The 15,487-nt window shown below is 46.0% G+C and overlaps 1 protein-coding gene across 1 annotated transcript in view; it reads left to right on the top strand.

Annotated features, from left to right (window-relative positions):
- Positions 1–15,487, top strand: part of chek2 (checkpoint kinase 2) — a 45,915-nt gene that overhangs the window by 11,672 nt on the left and 18,756 nt on the right. Inside the window, 7 exon segments of the mRNA XM_086012025.1 lie at positions 772–825; positions 828–861; positions 2,233–2,305; positions 2,307–2,342; positions 6,841–6,891; positions 6,973–7,037; positions 8,347–8,446. Coding sequence (XP_085868151.1) covers positions 772–825; positions 828–861; positions 2,233–2,305; positions 2,307–2,342; positions 6,841–6,891; positions 6,973–7,037; positions 8,347–8,446 — 413 coding nt within the window.

Raw genomic sequence — 15,487 nt, 5'->3', positions numbered from 1 at the left:
GGAGAGCCACTGTAATTGCACTGAATGGTTCCTAGCAATTGAGCTATAATTTTTTTAAAGATTTCTGTATAACATTTCCCTGTGTTTTTTAAATGTCTGTTAAATTGTGTGCTTTGTAGTTTGATGTGTCTGTGGATATTTTTAAGAAACTTGGCTGTAGAGGAGGAATGATATCAACAGGACATTTAAATGCATGGCACACACACCTGAGTTTAAAAATAGCCTTTAAAGGGTGTTGCACTGTACTGGGACCCACAGAAAATATAGTAATACTTTCTGTAATTTTTTAAAAATAGTGTTGTGGCCTCCTCAACCCAAATGTAGGCTTTCCTATTGTTACACTGTGCAACTGGGGAAAAAATACTACAGGAAACTTTTTTTTATCCGGCACCGACGGGACCGACGTGGTGCTGGTTCATCAAAAATTCCGGATAACCGAAAGCTATAATAAAAAGTACGGAGAGCTGAGAGCTCCGTATAAAGCAACAGACCCTGTTGCTTAGCAACAGGTGCAGAACAATGGCCACAAGTTCCAAGCGTCTCTGTAGCTTAGCAACAGCTGCAGCCACACCCTTGCACAGCAACAGATCGAGGAAGGCAAGTACAATATGAAGTAAAACTTACCTGAACCTACTCCTGAATTTTGCGGTTAACCGAGATTTCCGGTTATGTAGGTGCCGGTAAATCGAAAGTTTCCTGTACTATCGTTTTAACAACAGCTTTTTAGATGATGCAGATGATTTAAGGTCCTCCTACGTTGCTATTTTCTAGTTTTTGTCTTTTCTGATCTCACGACTGATGACCAGTTGAACCTACCAAAAGGGTTCCGGATAAATACATCATCTCAAAAACTCTTGGCTCGTAAGTACAAGTTGCCTTTTTTCTTTTAAGCTAGTTTCAAAGTCCTTAGTTTATCTTGTAATGTTCTGAGTAACAAGTGTGCAGTTGTTTAGGAAAACATCATACAGTAACTAACCAGCTGGAAGAGAATAGTGAACACCTTTCCTTTTTCAGGGCCTGCTATAAATTATAGCATTTTCTGCATTCATTTGAGATTTCTGCCAGATGCAGTTTTTTTCTCTCTCTCCGCTGTGCTATGGTTTCCTCGGTGCCGGGAGCTCCTCGTACTTTGCCCAAGTTGTCATTCATCTTGTGTGAGCCAAATCGACATGGATGGGCTATTAGATTTTTGGGGCACGGGCCTTTCAACTGAGCCCAATCCCACCCCTAGTTGACCACACTTCCAGTAAGGGTACCTGGATAGTAATTGGGGACACAATTCTGGTGGTTTCTTCCTATTCCTCCCCCCCCCCCCCCCCCCCCCCCCAAAAAAAAAACAGCCTGGGGACAATTAGAAAATTGTACTGGCTGAAATCACTTAACTTTGCATAAACCAGAATGCTGTTGTATATAAGTTACAAGCTGCAAAATGCAATCAATATTTCTGTCTTTAAACTGCTTAATTAAAATGAAGGATAAGCAGTTTATTCTTAAATCTGTTTTGTTACTGATCAGTCTGTTTACCATTCATGAATGCTGTAACTCCTTGGTTCAGTTTAATGCTTCATATATCCATATTCCTGGATGAGCGGGTTGTCCTATGAGGAGAGATTGAGTAGATTGGGCCTATAGTCTCTGGAGTTTAGAAGCATGAGAGGTGATCTCAGTGAAACATAGAAGATTCTGAGGGGGATTGACAGGGTAGATGCTGCGCGATTGATTCCCTTGGCTTGAGAGTTTAGAACTAGGGGGCATAGTCTCAGGACAAGGAGTCAAACCATTTAAGACTGGGATGAGGAGGAATTTCTTTACTTGGATGGTTGGGGTAGAGAATTCCAAAGATTCACAAAGGGCTGTGGATGCTGAACCATTGAGTATATTCAAGGCTGAGATGCATGGATTTTTGGCCTCTAGGGGAATCGAGGGATATTGGGATTAGGCAGGAAAGTGGAGTTTGAGGTCGATGATCAGCCATGATCTTATTGAATGGCAGAGCAGCCTCGAGGGGTCGTATGGCCCTACGCCTGCTCCTATTTCTTATGTTCTCCTATTTACGCAAGTCTCCATTCTAAACATGCAGTTAAGGAGCTCCAGTACTGTACTGGTAAATGATCATAATGCCAACAGGAATCATCTTCTGCATATAAACCAAGTCCCTCGTAGCTTGTCTTTGTGCAGTTTATTTAATTTAATTTGTATTAATTGCTATTTTAATTTTTTCCTAATACTCAGGGGTGTTTGTGGAGAAGTGAAACTGGCATTTGAGAAGGCAAACTGTAAGAAGGTAGCTGTGAAGATTGTACCTAAAACCAAAATTTGCAAATATTGTATCTGAGCGAGGGGTAAGTATGATCAACCGAATTGCACAGTGTCTGTAGTAAAGTTTTTTTTTAAAAAAGCTGAATGATCTTGACACCAGCAAGGCTAGAATGGAAGTGATTGTGGGGATCTTGCCAGAGTTGTACAAGATATTAAACTGTATCAAAATCTGGAGCAATAGTTCAAAGTACGGAGTGACTGCTGCCACAATCGGAAGCTACGTAGAAGCGTACTGCGCATTAATCTGGAAGCTCAATGACCGGAAGCATGATTATTTTTTTTTTTTTAAACGAGCCTGCTCCATTCCTGGCTTTTTTCCATAGAGCCCCCGAGTCACAAAGCAAACAACCAAAAAAAAAACACTTGGACTGCGCATGCGCAACTACTTCAACTTCGTTGGCAGCAGTCGCGTCCTTCAAAATATGCCCTGAAAGTAGTAACTGGAGCACCGGCTCCAAACTGGGCAAATTTAGGACGGAGATCGGAAGTTGCTTTCCAACAGGAATTGCTAACTCCTGGTAGAGATTTCCTGGTACAGTAGTGAAGGCAGAACCTTGCAGTTATTTAAGAGTTAGTTGGATTCTGTGGTTGGTTGGTGGGTGGGTGGAAGGAACTGTAAGGTTTTTCTAGGTTGCTGGACTTCGATGGCCCAAATATCCTTCATCAGTATTTATCTTGTGACATTCAAGGGAACTACCATTTCCTTAACTAGAACCTCTGAACTGTAAACTCTTGAGAGCCAAATCTACAAAATCTCTCATTTTAGTAACCCATGTATTAAGGGGAGCCCGATGGTAGGGCACTTTAGGGTGCTGAAGTACTGTTCGACGGAACGGTAGGACTTGTGCTCACGGGTGTTACCTCACGTGGCGAGTGCCCAAGCTCTGCCTGAAGGAGATGCAGGTAAGGAGATGGACTTGTCTTGAAGAAATCCCTACAGTGCAGGAAAATCTGAGGGCAAGTAAGCCCAGACTGTGCTTTCATAACTCCTAGTGGCAGTTCCCGAGCAGCAGAGGCTTGGGAACAAGTTGTATTTTACAAGATGTCTAATGCATGGAGGGAAGAAAAATATTGAAGCAGGTAATATGTTTATAGTTTGACATTTGTACTTGGGCAGTGTAATAATCCTGATGTAATTTGACACAGATGCGGTTCTTCTGATGGTTCAGCATCTAAATGCACTACCTGATGTACAACTTCCTCCTCCTCCTCCTTTCGTATGGTAGTGGCAAATCAAATGCCAATATCTTAAGTCAGATATCCAGGCCAAAGCTTCCTGTGTAACAGTGTGGATATCTTGTAGGCTGCCTGTGAATTTCCTGAGGGCAGTGCTCAATGATGTGCTCCAGGGTCTGATTAGGGGCTCCACAGTCACATGATGGGGATGCTTTAATGTTCCATCAATGGAGAAGGTGGCAGCATCTACATGACTGGTTCTGAGGTGGTTGATGGTTGTCCCCTGCTTGTGAGGAAGGTTTGATCCTGCAGGTTGTGCTGTGGGGTCTTCTATGAGAATCCATTTGGTAAGTTGCAGTTCTTCAAAGCATTTTGCCATCGGTCATGAAGGCTGAGGGGCGATCGAAGGCGGGCTCCGGCGACGGTCCAAATGGCCGCCTAGATTTGATGCTGGTTGGTGGGAGGTTGTTCAAGTCGGCCTGGATCGGGGTGTCTTTGCTGGTGTAGTGGTTGTATTCTCTGGCGACTGCATATTTGCAACGAATATGTACAACCGAGCCATACAGACCCAAGATACCAGATTTAATTCCCAGTGAGTTTGCAGAAATCAGCTTGGACAATAGTTAGGTGGCATGATTGTCCTCTGTGCTCCCAGGCTAGTGAGGGGGAAAAAGAAATGGGCTGGGATGCACATTGGGTGAGGGCATTTTAGAGATTGGTTTTGATAAAACCAGCTAACATTCACTGTCTAGGCTCACATGAAGGATGGCCACTTTGGCAAGTTTGGTTTTGCTAGTGTTTACCGAAGAACAGCTAGTGCCTTTGGAACAGTACTCCCATGAGGCATGAGTCAGTGCCTTCAAGACAGAAAACACTTCCAGGGCACCTGGTTTCCATAGTTTTCAATTGAAGAAAACTGCAGCTGTCTGACTTTCAGATTCACACTAGAGAAAAATGATGCATTTAAAATCATCACTTTATAAAAAAAAAAAAAAACAGGAAAATGCTTTGACGGCAAAAGAAAAATCCCTTTTTTTATTTGATCAACGAGGTGGTTATTTTACAATCTACAGGGAATGAATCAGTGCATGAGTAAATATTCCCGTTTGAACAAATTCTCAATTTTTAACAAGTTTGTGCATATCTGTGTCAACAAATAAAGCTGCTTGTCGAATTAAATATCAACAGCATACGTAACCATCTTTAAGACCATGAGGGGCCTGGCAAGGAAATGATCAAAGAGCCTTTGACCAAGTCTGCAACCTGCTTTGGTTCTCAAGCTGCCACACAGGGGCCTAGAAATTCACTAGCCTTAGCGCCGCTTTTGAGGCGCTAGAGGGACTAGCGCCAGAGTTATGGCCAGTTTAAAAATTCCCTGGGGCCCTAAATCGGCGTTGCACCGGTAGCGCTGCGCCGGCACCGATGACGTCATCGGTGTGCGCAGCGTCCCGGTTGCCGTGGTAACCCGCCCGAACTCCGAAATTGAGTTGCGGCCGCCTCGCCCGTGGCAGCCGCAAGCAACGTTCTGGCAGAGGTGCCTTACTCCAGTTTGCGCCGGCGCATTAAAGGCCCCGCGGCGGCCAGCCACTTTCCCGCCGGCCGCCTGCCCGCAGCTCCCTCCCCGGACTTCTCTCCCCCCCCCCCCCCCCCCCCCCCCCCCCGGAACAGATGCAAGCCCGGCACTTGTCCGAGGTGCCGGGCTCATTTTTAAGCTGATTTGCGCGGGCCGCGGCCGGGTGCAGGCAGCTCCTCCTTAACGGGAGGAGGAGGCCTGCACGTCCCCAGCCTGCCGCACCGCATCGGGTGCCGCAGCGCCGGAATTGCGGCGCGAAACGGCAGTTAGCGCCGATGTACCGCCGCAAAGACCCTTCAGTAGCGCCGGCAGCCGTTTGGGCGCTGCGCCACTGAATTTTTGGCGCGCGCAGGGGACTTAGCGCCGGCACGAACTTCCGGCGCTAAAGCCCTGGCTAAGCCAAAACCCAATTTCTAGGCCAGTATGTTTAACACATCTGTGCAGATGTTGCTGTTCTGTTTGGCACCTTTCTTGTGTAAATTAACATTAAGCCAAACATTCTGATCCATACATCCTAATATGTCCTCTTAAAACAGGCCAGCTGTTCTCTTCAAAAGTGAAATAGACTTGCCTTTACAGGAAACTTTGTGATATCCGGCACCGACGGGACCGAGCTGTTGCCAATCTATCAAAACTGCCAGACAAACCAGCGGCAATGTTGAAGCATACGGAGATTTGCAGCTCCGTATCTGACAACAAACACTGTTGCTTAACAACAGCTTCTAAACAGTCGGCTGTACCTTGGAAGCGTCTCTGTAGCTTAGCAACAGCTTCAGAGAGACTTTGCAGAGCCTGACTGGGGAAAAAAAAGCCATGAGAAGAAAAAAAAAAAAGCCACGAGAAGAAAAAAAACCTAACAAAACGGCTCCTGATTTCTGCCGGTGGATCGAGGTTTCCGGACATACAACCTCCGGATAAACCAAAGTTTCCTGTATATAGCGCCTTTCATGACTTCGGGTTGTCCCAAAGCACTTTACAGCCAATGAAGTACTTTTGAAATGTAGCCACTGTTGTAATGTAGGAAATGTGGCAGCCAATTTGCACACAGCAAGTTCCCGCAAACAGCAATGTGATAATGACCAGATCATCTATTTTTAGTGATGATGATTTGAGGGATAAATATTGCTCCTCTTCGATTATAGTATCAAGGGCTATTTTACATCCGCCTGACAGCAGATGGGGCCTTGGTTTTAACATCTCATCTGAAAGACGGCACCTCTGACAGTGCAGCACTCCCTCAGTACTGCACTGGAGTGTCAGCCTAGATTTTTGTGCTCAAGTCTCTGGAGTGGGATTTGAACTCTCAACCTTCTGACTCGGAGGCGAGAGTGTTACCAACTGAGCCATGGCTGACACTAGCTTCCTCCTGAAACTGCACACTGCATGCTGTTGTACGTGCGTACGCAATGAATCTTTTGAGTGTTATGGGGAACAAGTAATTCATATGTACCTCCAGTGCCTCCTTTACTGCGGAAGTGTACTGGCTCGAAGGTAGTTGGATTTGTTAGGGCACTGTGCCAGTTATACTGAAGGCTGGTAAAACTCCGCTGCAATGCCAGACTATTTGCAAGAAGTGAAGCGGCTGACATTTCAGCTGTTTTGTGCTAGAAATCTTGCCTCAAGTTCACACCATTACTGCCACAAAAAATCTTGAAGTGACATTAAAATCTATTTTCATACAACTTCATTTCTGGCTAAATCTTGCATGTGAACCAAATTTGTAGGCATTGAACTGTTCTTGCAAGATCCTAACCTAACCCTGTTTTCTGCAGGACGCTTCGAATGTTGCAACAGAAATTGAGATTCTAAAGAAATTGGACCATGTAAGTCACAGAAATTGCCTACTTTTTTCTGCTGAAATATTAACGTCTGCCTAATAAATGATTTTTTCCCCTTTTTTAAAGCCCTGCATAATCAAGATTGAGGAGGTGTTTGATTTTAAAGACTCTTTCTACATTGTACTGGATTTGTAAGTGTTTCACCTCTTTGGCCTTATTTTAATTCTTTGGAAAATGCATTGTTCATGGTCAGCAGCTGAAGAAATCTAGTCTGTTCTGTTTCTTTGTGGAATTGTTCTGGTTGAGGTAAAATAATTTACTGGGGTCAACATTCCTTTGGTCCAAAGTGGAACAAACTCTGAGATCATTAAATGGACATCTCAATTTGTTTAAAAGGGAATATTTACTCGGGCACTGATTCGTTCCCTGTAGATTTGTAAAATAGCTACTCCTTGATCTTTATCATTGGTGGAGAGAGGAATTTGCAATTTAAAATTAAAAAGGGGACAAAACTAGTTGATGGACTCACTGAGCATCCTTTTTCAACCAGTGAAAGTGTTTCCTTCCACCCCCCCCCCCCCCCCCCCCCCCCGAGGCAGTTAATCAAAGTTGCTTCACAGAAGTCTCTTCCTCCAAGGCAACCAGCTTAAATTAGAGAAGAAACTTGGCTATTATCGAAAAGAAGAGACATTCAACTAATTTGTGCTTTGTAGAAAGGGACCTCGTATACCTCAAGACAGGCCAGCTTCAGTTAATAGAAAAATACTGACTAGTACTGTATTACAAACTATGGAATGGAGAATACTGAATTAGCATAAAACATTTTTTGGGGGGAAATGCCAGTGCATTTGTACGGCTACTGCTTTATAAGTTCTTTTGCCCAACTTCATTTTACATTTAAAAGTGGACTGGATTATACGCTGCCTGCTGCAAAATTTGTGTTTCCATTCCAGCTCAGTTGAATTTACCAAAGGATCCCAGTGGGACCGTTCATAACACCATTAAGTCACACAACCACAATGTCATTTAAATTTTGTGTCCTGATTTAAATTGTGGCTGTGTAGGAATTAACGAATTCCAACGAATAACGGAGATCGACACAAGAGAACAATTAAACAGGTCTTTACTCAACGGAGATGCCACGAGGACTGCCTGGGCAGCCCTGTGGTTTGCGACGTGATGTCATCGCGTTTTCCCGTGCTCTTAAAGGGGCCACCCCCCGTACATGCAAACTCTATATACAAAACACAGTAATGCCTAACACAATGGTACAGGTTTAGGCTGGTGTTAGAACATCGTTAAAGAGAATTATATACGGTTAGCCAGAGTCATTCAGTGGTTCTGCCACAGCTGCATACTATTGAATTGTTTCTCTGACTGTTGCTGTGCTTTTGCAGTCCCATGCTGTATGCTGCAATTATTTCTGATTGCAGTATGAGTTAAAGAAGGTTATCTTGTCATGTTAAGGTGCAAAAACTCAATTTGAGTAATTTTTTTAAGGATGGAAGGCGGAGAACTCTTTGATCGAGTGGTGCGCTCAAAAAGACTGAAAGAACAAACAACCAAGCTGCTGTTCTATCAGATGCTTCTTGCAGTCCAGGTATGCAGCGCTGATTTTTGTATTACATTTTTAAGCAACAACAGCAACTTTTTTTTTTGATGAGCAACTGAGCTTGATTTACAGATCCTTCTGATTTTGAAGTTGCCCATAATCCCAACTGCGATTTCCCTTTTTTCCCCCCCCCCCCCCCCCCCCCTCCCATCCAACTGTTTCCTTCTCCAGATGGTGTTGATTCATGCTGGGGTGTAGTTTCACAGATTCCAGCCACCCAAGTGCCTGTTGTACATCTGTCTGTATCAGCAAGCGCTGGCATGCTGTTTGACATTGAGTTTGGAACTGAATGATCCATTCCTCACTTCACTCAACACACACCCATTTCTCAGCAGGAGTTGCTGGATAATGATCAGAAGTGGAAACTCTTGCCATTTCCTTTCTTTCCCCACCCCCCCCCCCCCCCCCCGACCCCCACCCCCCAAACAATGCACAGGACACACACATCCAGGTCTTGTTGGGCAGCCCACCTGCATGCATACGATCGAGCCTTGCAAGGCACATGAGTTTAAACGAATGCCCTCATTAATTTGTTTTTATCTTGAGCTGCTGATACGAACAGTTTTTGCTGTTCAGATGATGCTAATACAGGAAACTTTCGATTAGCCGGCCCCTAAATAACCGGAACACACTATCCACCGGCAAAATTCAGGAGTCAGTTCAGGTAACTTTTTTTTACTTTTAGTTACCTTTTTTTAATTGATTTGTTGCTGTGCAATGGTGTAGCTGAAGCTGTTGCTAAGCTACAGAGACGCTTGCAACTTGTGCCGATTGTTTTGAAGCTGTTAGCAACAGGGTTTGTTGCTTTATACGGAGCTCTGAGCTCCGTATCTTTTACTATAGCGTTCGGTTATCCGGAATTGTTGATGAACCGGCAACACGTCGGCCCCGTCCGTGCCGGATACCAGAAAGTTTCCTGTAAAGTGCTTAAAATTTTCACTATTTAATGCTGTTGGAAACTTGATGCATTGCTGTCTTGCATCACATCTGATGTATTTAGTAACTTTTAGTTACTACTGGTTCAACTTTATTCCTAAATTTACTCTTGAACCTCAAAACCTTTCTAGCTAGTAGAGTAGTATTCAAAATACTAGCAAAGTATTCCAAATTCTTTTGTCTCCAGTAGAAATTTACCCAGACATGCTGATTTGTGGCCAGTAAGATAAACATCATAACGATGTTTGATAGCGCTCTCAAGTAAGCGTGAATTTTAAATCACTGTCACAAGTTAATGGCCCAGAATTTCCTGGAAAAAATAACAGCATGTGAATGACATGCACTGTTATCAATGTGCAAATCTGCCAGCAACTTGTGGCAAGGGAGAGAGAACCTGTGAATTGTGAATCGCCACAAGTTGCTGGCCGATTTACGTCGCTCCGCCGCTAATGTCGCGAAAATGGCGTCGTGCCCTTAACATCCCAGTGATTTTCATGAATTTGTTGCATTTGCACATTAATTGCCCATTAAACTCACCACAGTCTAGTAATTAACAGTGTTAAGTAACCTTTTAACAATATGATTGTTAAAAGACTGCCGATCAACCTCTCTTGCCCAGAAAGTGAACAATTAAGAGTGTGGAGACTTGTTGGAGATTTTAAAATGTCAAATTAAAAAAAAAAAAGACTCTTCCTTTGTCTTTTTTCTCTCTCTCGCAATCCAAACTTTCTCTCATTTCTCTCTGAATCTGATTTGACATTGAATTCGCCCTCGTTCTTGGTCTTTCCTCCCTTTATTTCTCAATCCTTTAATCCATTGGTTAAGGGTATACACTGTGTCCTGTTGTTCACCAAGGCCCCAGATACCCTGTTGCCCTCTGTTGTGTCTCAAGGGGTTTTATACCTGTACCTATATAACAATTAAGGAGGACTCCGGGGTGGAGAGTTTAGTTAACGGCCATTTTATTTACAATGTGCTTCTTCACTCAATGCACTACATTTCCCATAGTGCATTGCAAATCACCACTACGGTATCCCATGTGGGACAATTCTAATACACATTCAAAATACACAACATATTTCCTCCCCCTTAAAATAGAATGTCCACAAAACAGAATAACTGAAAATGACTATAACTTTGGAAGAGAGGGTAGACTGTCTCTACATTCCGCTAACCCTGGGGATTATTCTGCCCCATGCACAGGTTAGCAATAACTGTAACTAAGGCGCTCTGGAGGCTGCCTTTCTCTTTGGGGTAATGCCTAGTCTCAGGAGCAGGCTCTGGCTGGCTCTCCAGTGACCCTGCAGGCGTGGCTTCCTCCCTCGATGGCACAAGAGTGGATGGTGCCACCGTCTCCGGGTCGGACGACCAGTCCCTGCTGGAGCCCCCAGCAGGTCCTTGATCCTCTGTTTCTTGGGTTACCTGTGGCGACTGTCTTGGCAGTAACTGGTCTACATGCCGTCTCCATGTTCGGTCGTCTCCGGTACGGACTCGGTATGAAACGGGGCCCGTCTTTTGAATGACCGTAGCCGGGACCCACTGCTCCGGGGTGGTGTAGTTACGCGCGAGGACTTTGCCCCCCACCACAGTGTCGTTCTTTGGACCTCTCCGCTCGTCTGCTGACTTGATCCTGCTGATTGGAGTGCACCACTGCTTCTGTGGACGTTGGCCTCAGCAGGTCAAGGCGTGTCTGTAGCTGCCTTCCCATGAGTAGGGTAGCATGAGGCGTGTTTCGGTATTTCAGCAAGAAAGCATTCGGGCGCTGCTTTAGAGGAGCATCACTTGCCGCTTTCAATGCGCGTTTCAGCGTTCTGACAAATCTCTCCGCCAATCCATTCGTGGATGGATGATAAGGCGCGGAGAACGTGTGCTGGATTCCATTGCTCTTTAGGAACTCCTCCATCTCCTGGGATGTGAACTGTGTTCCATTGTCGGTTACGATCTGCTCTGGCAGACCAAATCGCCCGAACATCTCTCTTGAGTCTTGATGGTTTTCTCCGTAGTGGTAGTGGACATTACTGCAACCTCCGGCCATTTGGAATGGGAGTCCACCGCGACCAGGAACATCGCTCCTTCCACTGGTCCCGATTAGTCCAGATGGGTCCGTTGCCACGGTGTCGCCGGCCATTCCCACGGATGCAGTGGCACTGCTCTTGGCGTATCCCTGGTTGTCTCGCATGATGGGCATGATTTCGCTTCAATTTCATGATTCAGACCGGGCCACCAGAAGTAGCTTCGTGCCAGCTCCTTCATCCGGACAATACCACAGTGTCCTGAGTGCAGCTTGTTGAGGACATGTTTCCGCAGCTTTGGTGGTATTATCACTCGCATGCCCCAAAGGAGGCATCCTGACGTGACAGACAACTCCTTCCCTCTTGACAGGTAAGGTAGGAGCTCAGGTGGTGCGTCTGACACCCGTGATCCGTCTGCTCGCATCACCCGATCCAGCACCTTGGGGTAGCGTAGGGGCCACTCTGGTCTCTTTCTTGACCTGCTGGGCCGTGACAGGGGCATTGCTCACCATGTCAAAGTAGAAAATCTTCTGCTCACAGCCTTCAGAGGGCACAGGCAGCAGAAGTCTTGACAATCCGTCCGCATTGCCATGTGCTGCTGACCTCCGGTATTTGATGTTGTAATTGTGAGCGCTTAACATCAGCGCCCAGCGTTGCATCCTGCACACTGCCAGGGAGGGTATTCCTGTGTGTGGACCAAAGATCGATGTCAGAGGACCATGATCCGTCAGCAAGGTGAATTTCCTTCTGAACAAGTAGTGATGGAACTTTTTGATTCCAAAGATGATGCCCAAAGCCTCTCGATCTGCGGGTATTTCACCTCCGCCTTGCTCAGGGACCTTGACGCGAATGCAATTGGCTTCTCTTCGCCCGAGGGAAAGATGTGGGGCACGACCGCGCCGACGCCATAAGGTGACGCGTCACAGGCCAGCTGAATCTGCAACAACGGGTCAAAGTGCGTCAGCACTCTGGGGTCAGTCAAAGCTGCTTTGGCTTTCTTGAAAGCAGCTTCGCACTCCTTCGTCCACGCCCAGGCCTTGCCCTGACATAGCAACTCATGTAATGGCTTCAACAGTGATGCCCGCTGTAGAATAAACTTTCCGTAATAGTTCAGGAGACCTAAGAATGACCGCAGCTGGCCGACATTTGTAGGTGCAGGAGCGTCGACAATGGCTTTCACTTTCGACGGTGCTGTGCGTAGGCCGTCTGCGTCGATGACATGGCCTAGGTACTCCACTGATGGCTTGAAAAATTTGCATTTGTCCTTGCGAACGCGTAAGCCATATTCTTCAAGTCTTCCCAGTGTCCTCGTCAGGTTCTGCAGATGCTCGTTGTCGTCCTTTCCTGTGATAAGGATATTGTCGAGATAACATTGTACCCCTGGAATGCCGCTTAAGATCTGGTCCATAGCCCGCTGAAACAATGCTGGTGCTGACATTATACCAAAGGGTAGGCGGCAGTACCTGTAGAGGCCCTTGTGGGTGGTGATGGTGAGGTACTTATGTGAGTCCTCTTCTACATGCATCTGCAAGTAGGCTTGGCATAGATCAATCTTGCTAAACTTCTGACCGCCTGCTAGACCCGCGAAAAGTTCTTCAATGATGGGGAGGGGGTACTGTTCAGCTGAGAGCACAGGATTCACTGTTACTTTGAAATCTCCACATAAGCGAACCGCGCCGTTACTCTTCATCACTGGTACCATGGGCGTGGCCCACTCACTGTGCAAAACCGGCACCAGGACCCCTATCTTGACCAGACGTTCCAGGTCAGCCTCCACCTTTGGTCTGAGGGCGTAGGGAACGTTCCTGGCCTTCAGGAATCGTGGCTGGCTGTCAGGCTTCACCTTGAGTTTGACCGTAATCCCCTTCATACTCCCCAATTCTCCGTCAAAGACAGCCGCATGCTTTGTCAACACTGCCGCTAGCCCCGCCTCTTCGACTGACACCGCATTCACTTTTTCCGAATCCAGATGAATTTTCTCCAACCATGGCCTGCCCATCCGGGATGGATAGTCACCCTTGACCACGTAAACTGGCAGCATCACGGTTTGTCCATTAAGCTCCACCTTGACCTCCGTCTTACCCAGCATTGGGACGGTTTCCCCAGTGTAGGTCTTTAAGATGAGCTTGGCCGGCGTCAGTGATAGGTGGTTCAGTTTTTCTTTGAATAGCTTCTCTGAAATCAAGGAGACAGCGGCCCCCGTATCCAGCTCCATTTTGACCGGTCTTCCCTCTAGTAATGGAGTGACTCCATAGCCTGATGAGCCTCCATTCACCGTTAACACATGGGCCCAGAACTTGGTGTCGGGGGCTTGCCGCGCGTGCAAGCCCCCGATCTGCACTCGCCCTGCGCGCTGACATCTGAAGCCTGGGCCTGCTTGCATTTCCTGTCACAGGCCCGGTTCAGATGTCAGCGCGCAGTGCTTACCTGATCCAACGGCGTAGTTAGTGCGATGTGTCGGCTGGGATCAGGTGAGCACTGTACAACCAATCAGGGAGGGGAAGGTTCATTCATGAGTTTGAGAGTAAGAACTGTCAAACTCATGAAAACTACGGGGGCCCAAAACACTATTTAAACTTTAAATAAAAATTAAAAAAAAATCCCAATCATTAAATTAAGTACAAATAAGTTTAAAAAAAAATAATTTAAACTAATTTTTTTTGAAAAAAATAATTTTTTAATAAAAAGGGTCTAAAACTAAACTTACCTTATTGTAGATTCTTTAAAATAATAAACCTGTGGAAAAAAAAATTCTAAATTACACTAAAACACCACTTACCTGTAAAAATAAATACTTACGTGTGCTTTTTACAAGCGTAAAGACCGGAGGCCTTTAGACATGCGCAAATCCCCCAAAACAGAGGAAACCCAAGACGCACGCGCTGCCCCCTACAGCGCACGCGCTAGCCTCTTCAACTCTTGGGTTAGAGGAAAGGAAATGCCGGTTTTCAGCGCATGCGCTGTGCATGCTGAAAACCGGCATTTCCTCCGGCCAGACGCGTGAGTACCCCTTCCGTACTCACGCGTTTGGGGAGGAATTACTGCCCCATGGAGATTCAGCTCCCCATCAGAGTCTGTATCACTGTCTTCCTGTTCTTGTTTCACCATGTGTAGGTTTTTCTTTTTAGAACGCCAGTTGGATGTGTTTCCTTGTTTGTTTTTGTGTGTCTCTGTGTAGGATTGTTTGCTTTGCCCTTTACACACATGTTCAATGTGTCCTTTTCACATTTCCGACAGGCCAGGTCTTTACACCAGCAGTCAGATGGCTGATGACCTGACCTTCCACATCTGTAACACTCTCTGGCGCCCCTTGCATGCTTATCCGGTGTAGCTGCTACCCTGTGCACTCTTGTTGCAGCCCCCAACAGCTGTGCATCTTTAGCTGCTAACTCCATAGACACAGCGAGCTCCACTGCTGATTTAAGCGTCAGTTTGTCAGTCGTGAGCAAGCGCTTCTGTGTTGCTTCACATCTTAATCCACACACAAACCTATCACGGACAGTCATTTAGAGTTTCACCAAACTCGCAATGCTCAGTTAGCTTCTTTAGCAATGCAACATATTCGGCTATGGACTCACTCTCCCCTTGGTTTCGTTTGTGAAACCTGAACCTCCTGGCAATCAGCAGCGGCTTGGGTGCGAAATGTGTTTCCAAAACTTCCACAATCTGATCATATGTCTTAGCGCCGGGCTTATCCGGGTGCATCAAACTCCGTAACAAGCCAAATGTTTTTGCTCCGATCACTGAGGAACGTCGCCACTTTCACGTCTTCTTTCATGCCATTTGCAGTCACGAAAAATCCAAAACGCTCTGTATAAGCACTCCATTGCTCCGCCGTTTCATCAAATGGTCCAAACGTGCCGGTTAGCATAGCCCTTTTTTTAAAATCTTTACAGTCCTTTTCTTCCACTTCGTTTCACTGTATCGTAACTCTCCCCTTTCTTATTTGTGTAACACACGAACCGCCACCTTTACGAGGCGATTGCATCAGCGCTGAACTGCGGGCGCGCCATTAAGAAAAGACAGGAACTTCTTACTTTAAACATCGCCGATTCCAGCGCAAAGTGATGCGCAAGTCCGT

The sequence above is a fragment of the Somniosus microcephalus genome, chromosome 19, assembly GCF_052327205.1.
Source record: "Somniosus microcephalus isolate GS21.2 chromosome 19, FLI_Smic_1.0, whole genome shotgun sequence".
NCBI lineage: Eukaryota > Metazoa > Chordata > Chondrichthyes > Squaliformes > Somniosidae > Somniosus > Somniosus microcephalus.
This window is presented reverse-complemented; position numbering and strand designations above follow the sequence as displayed.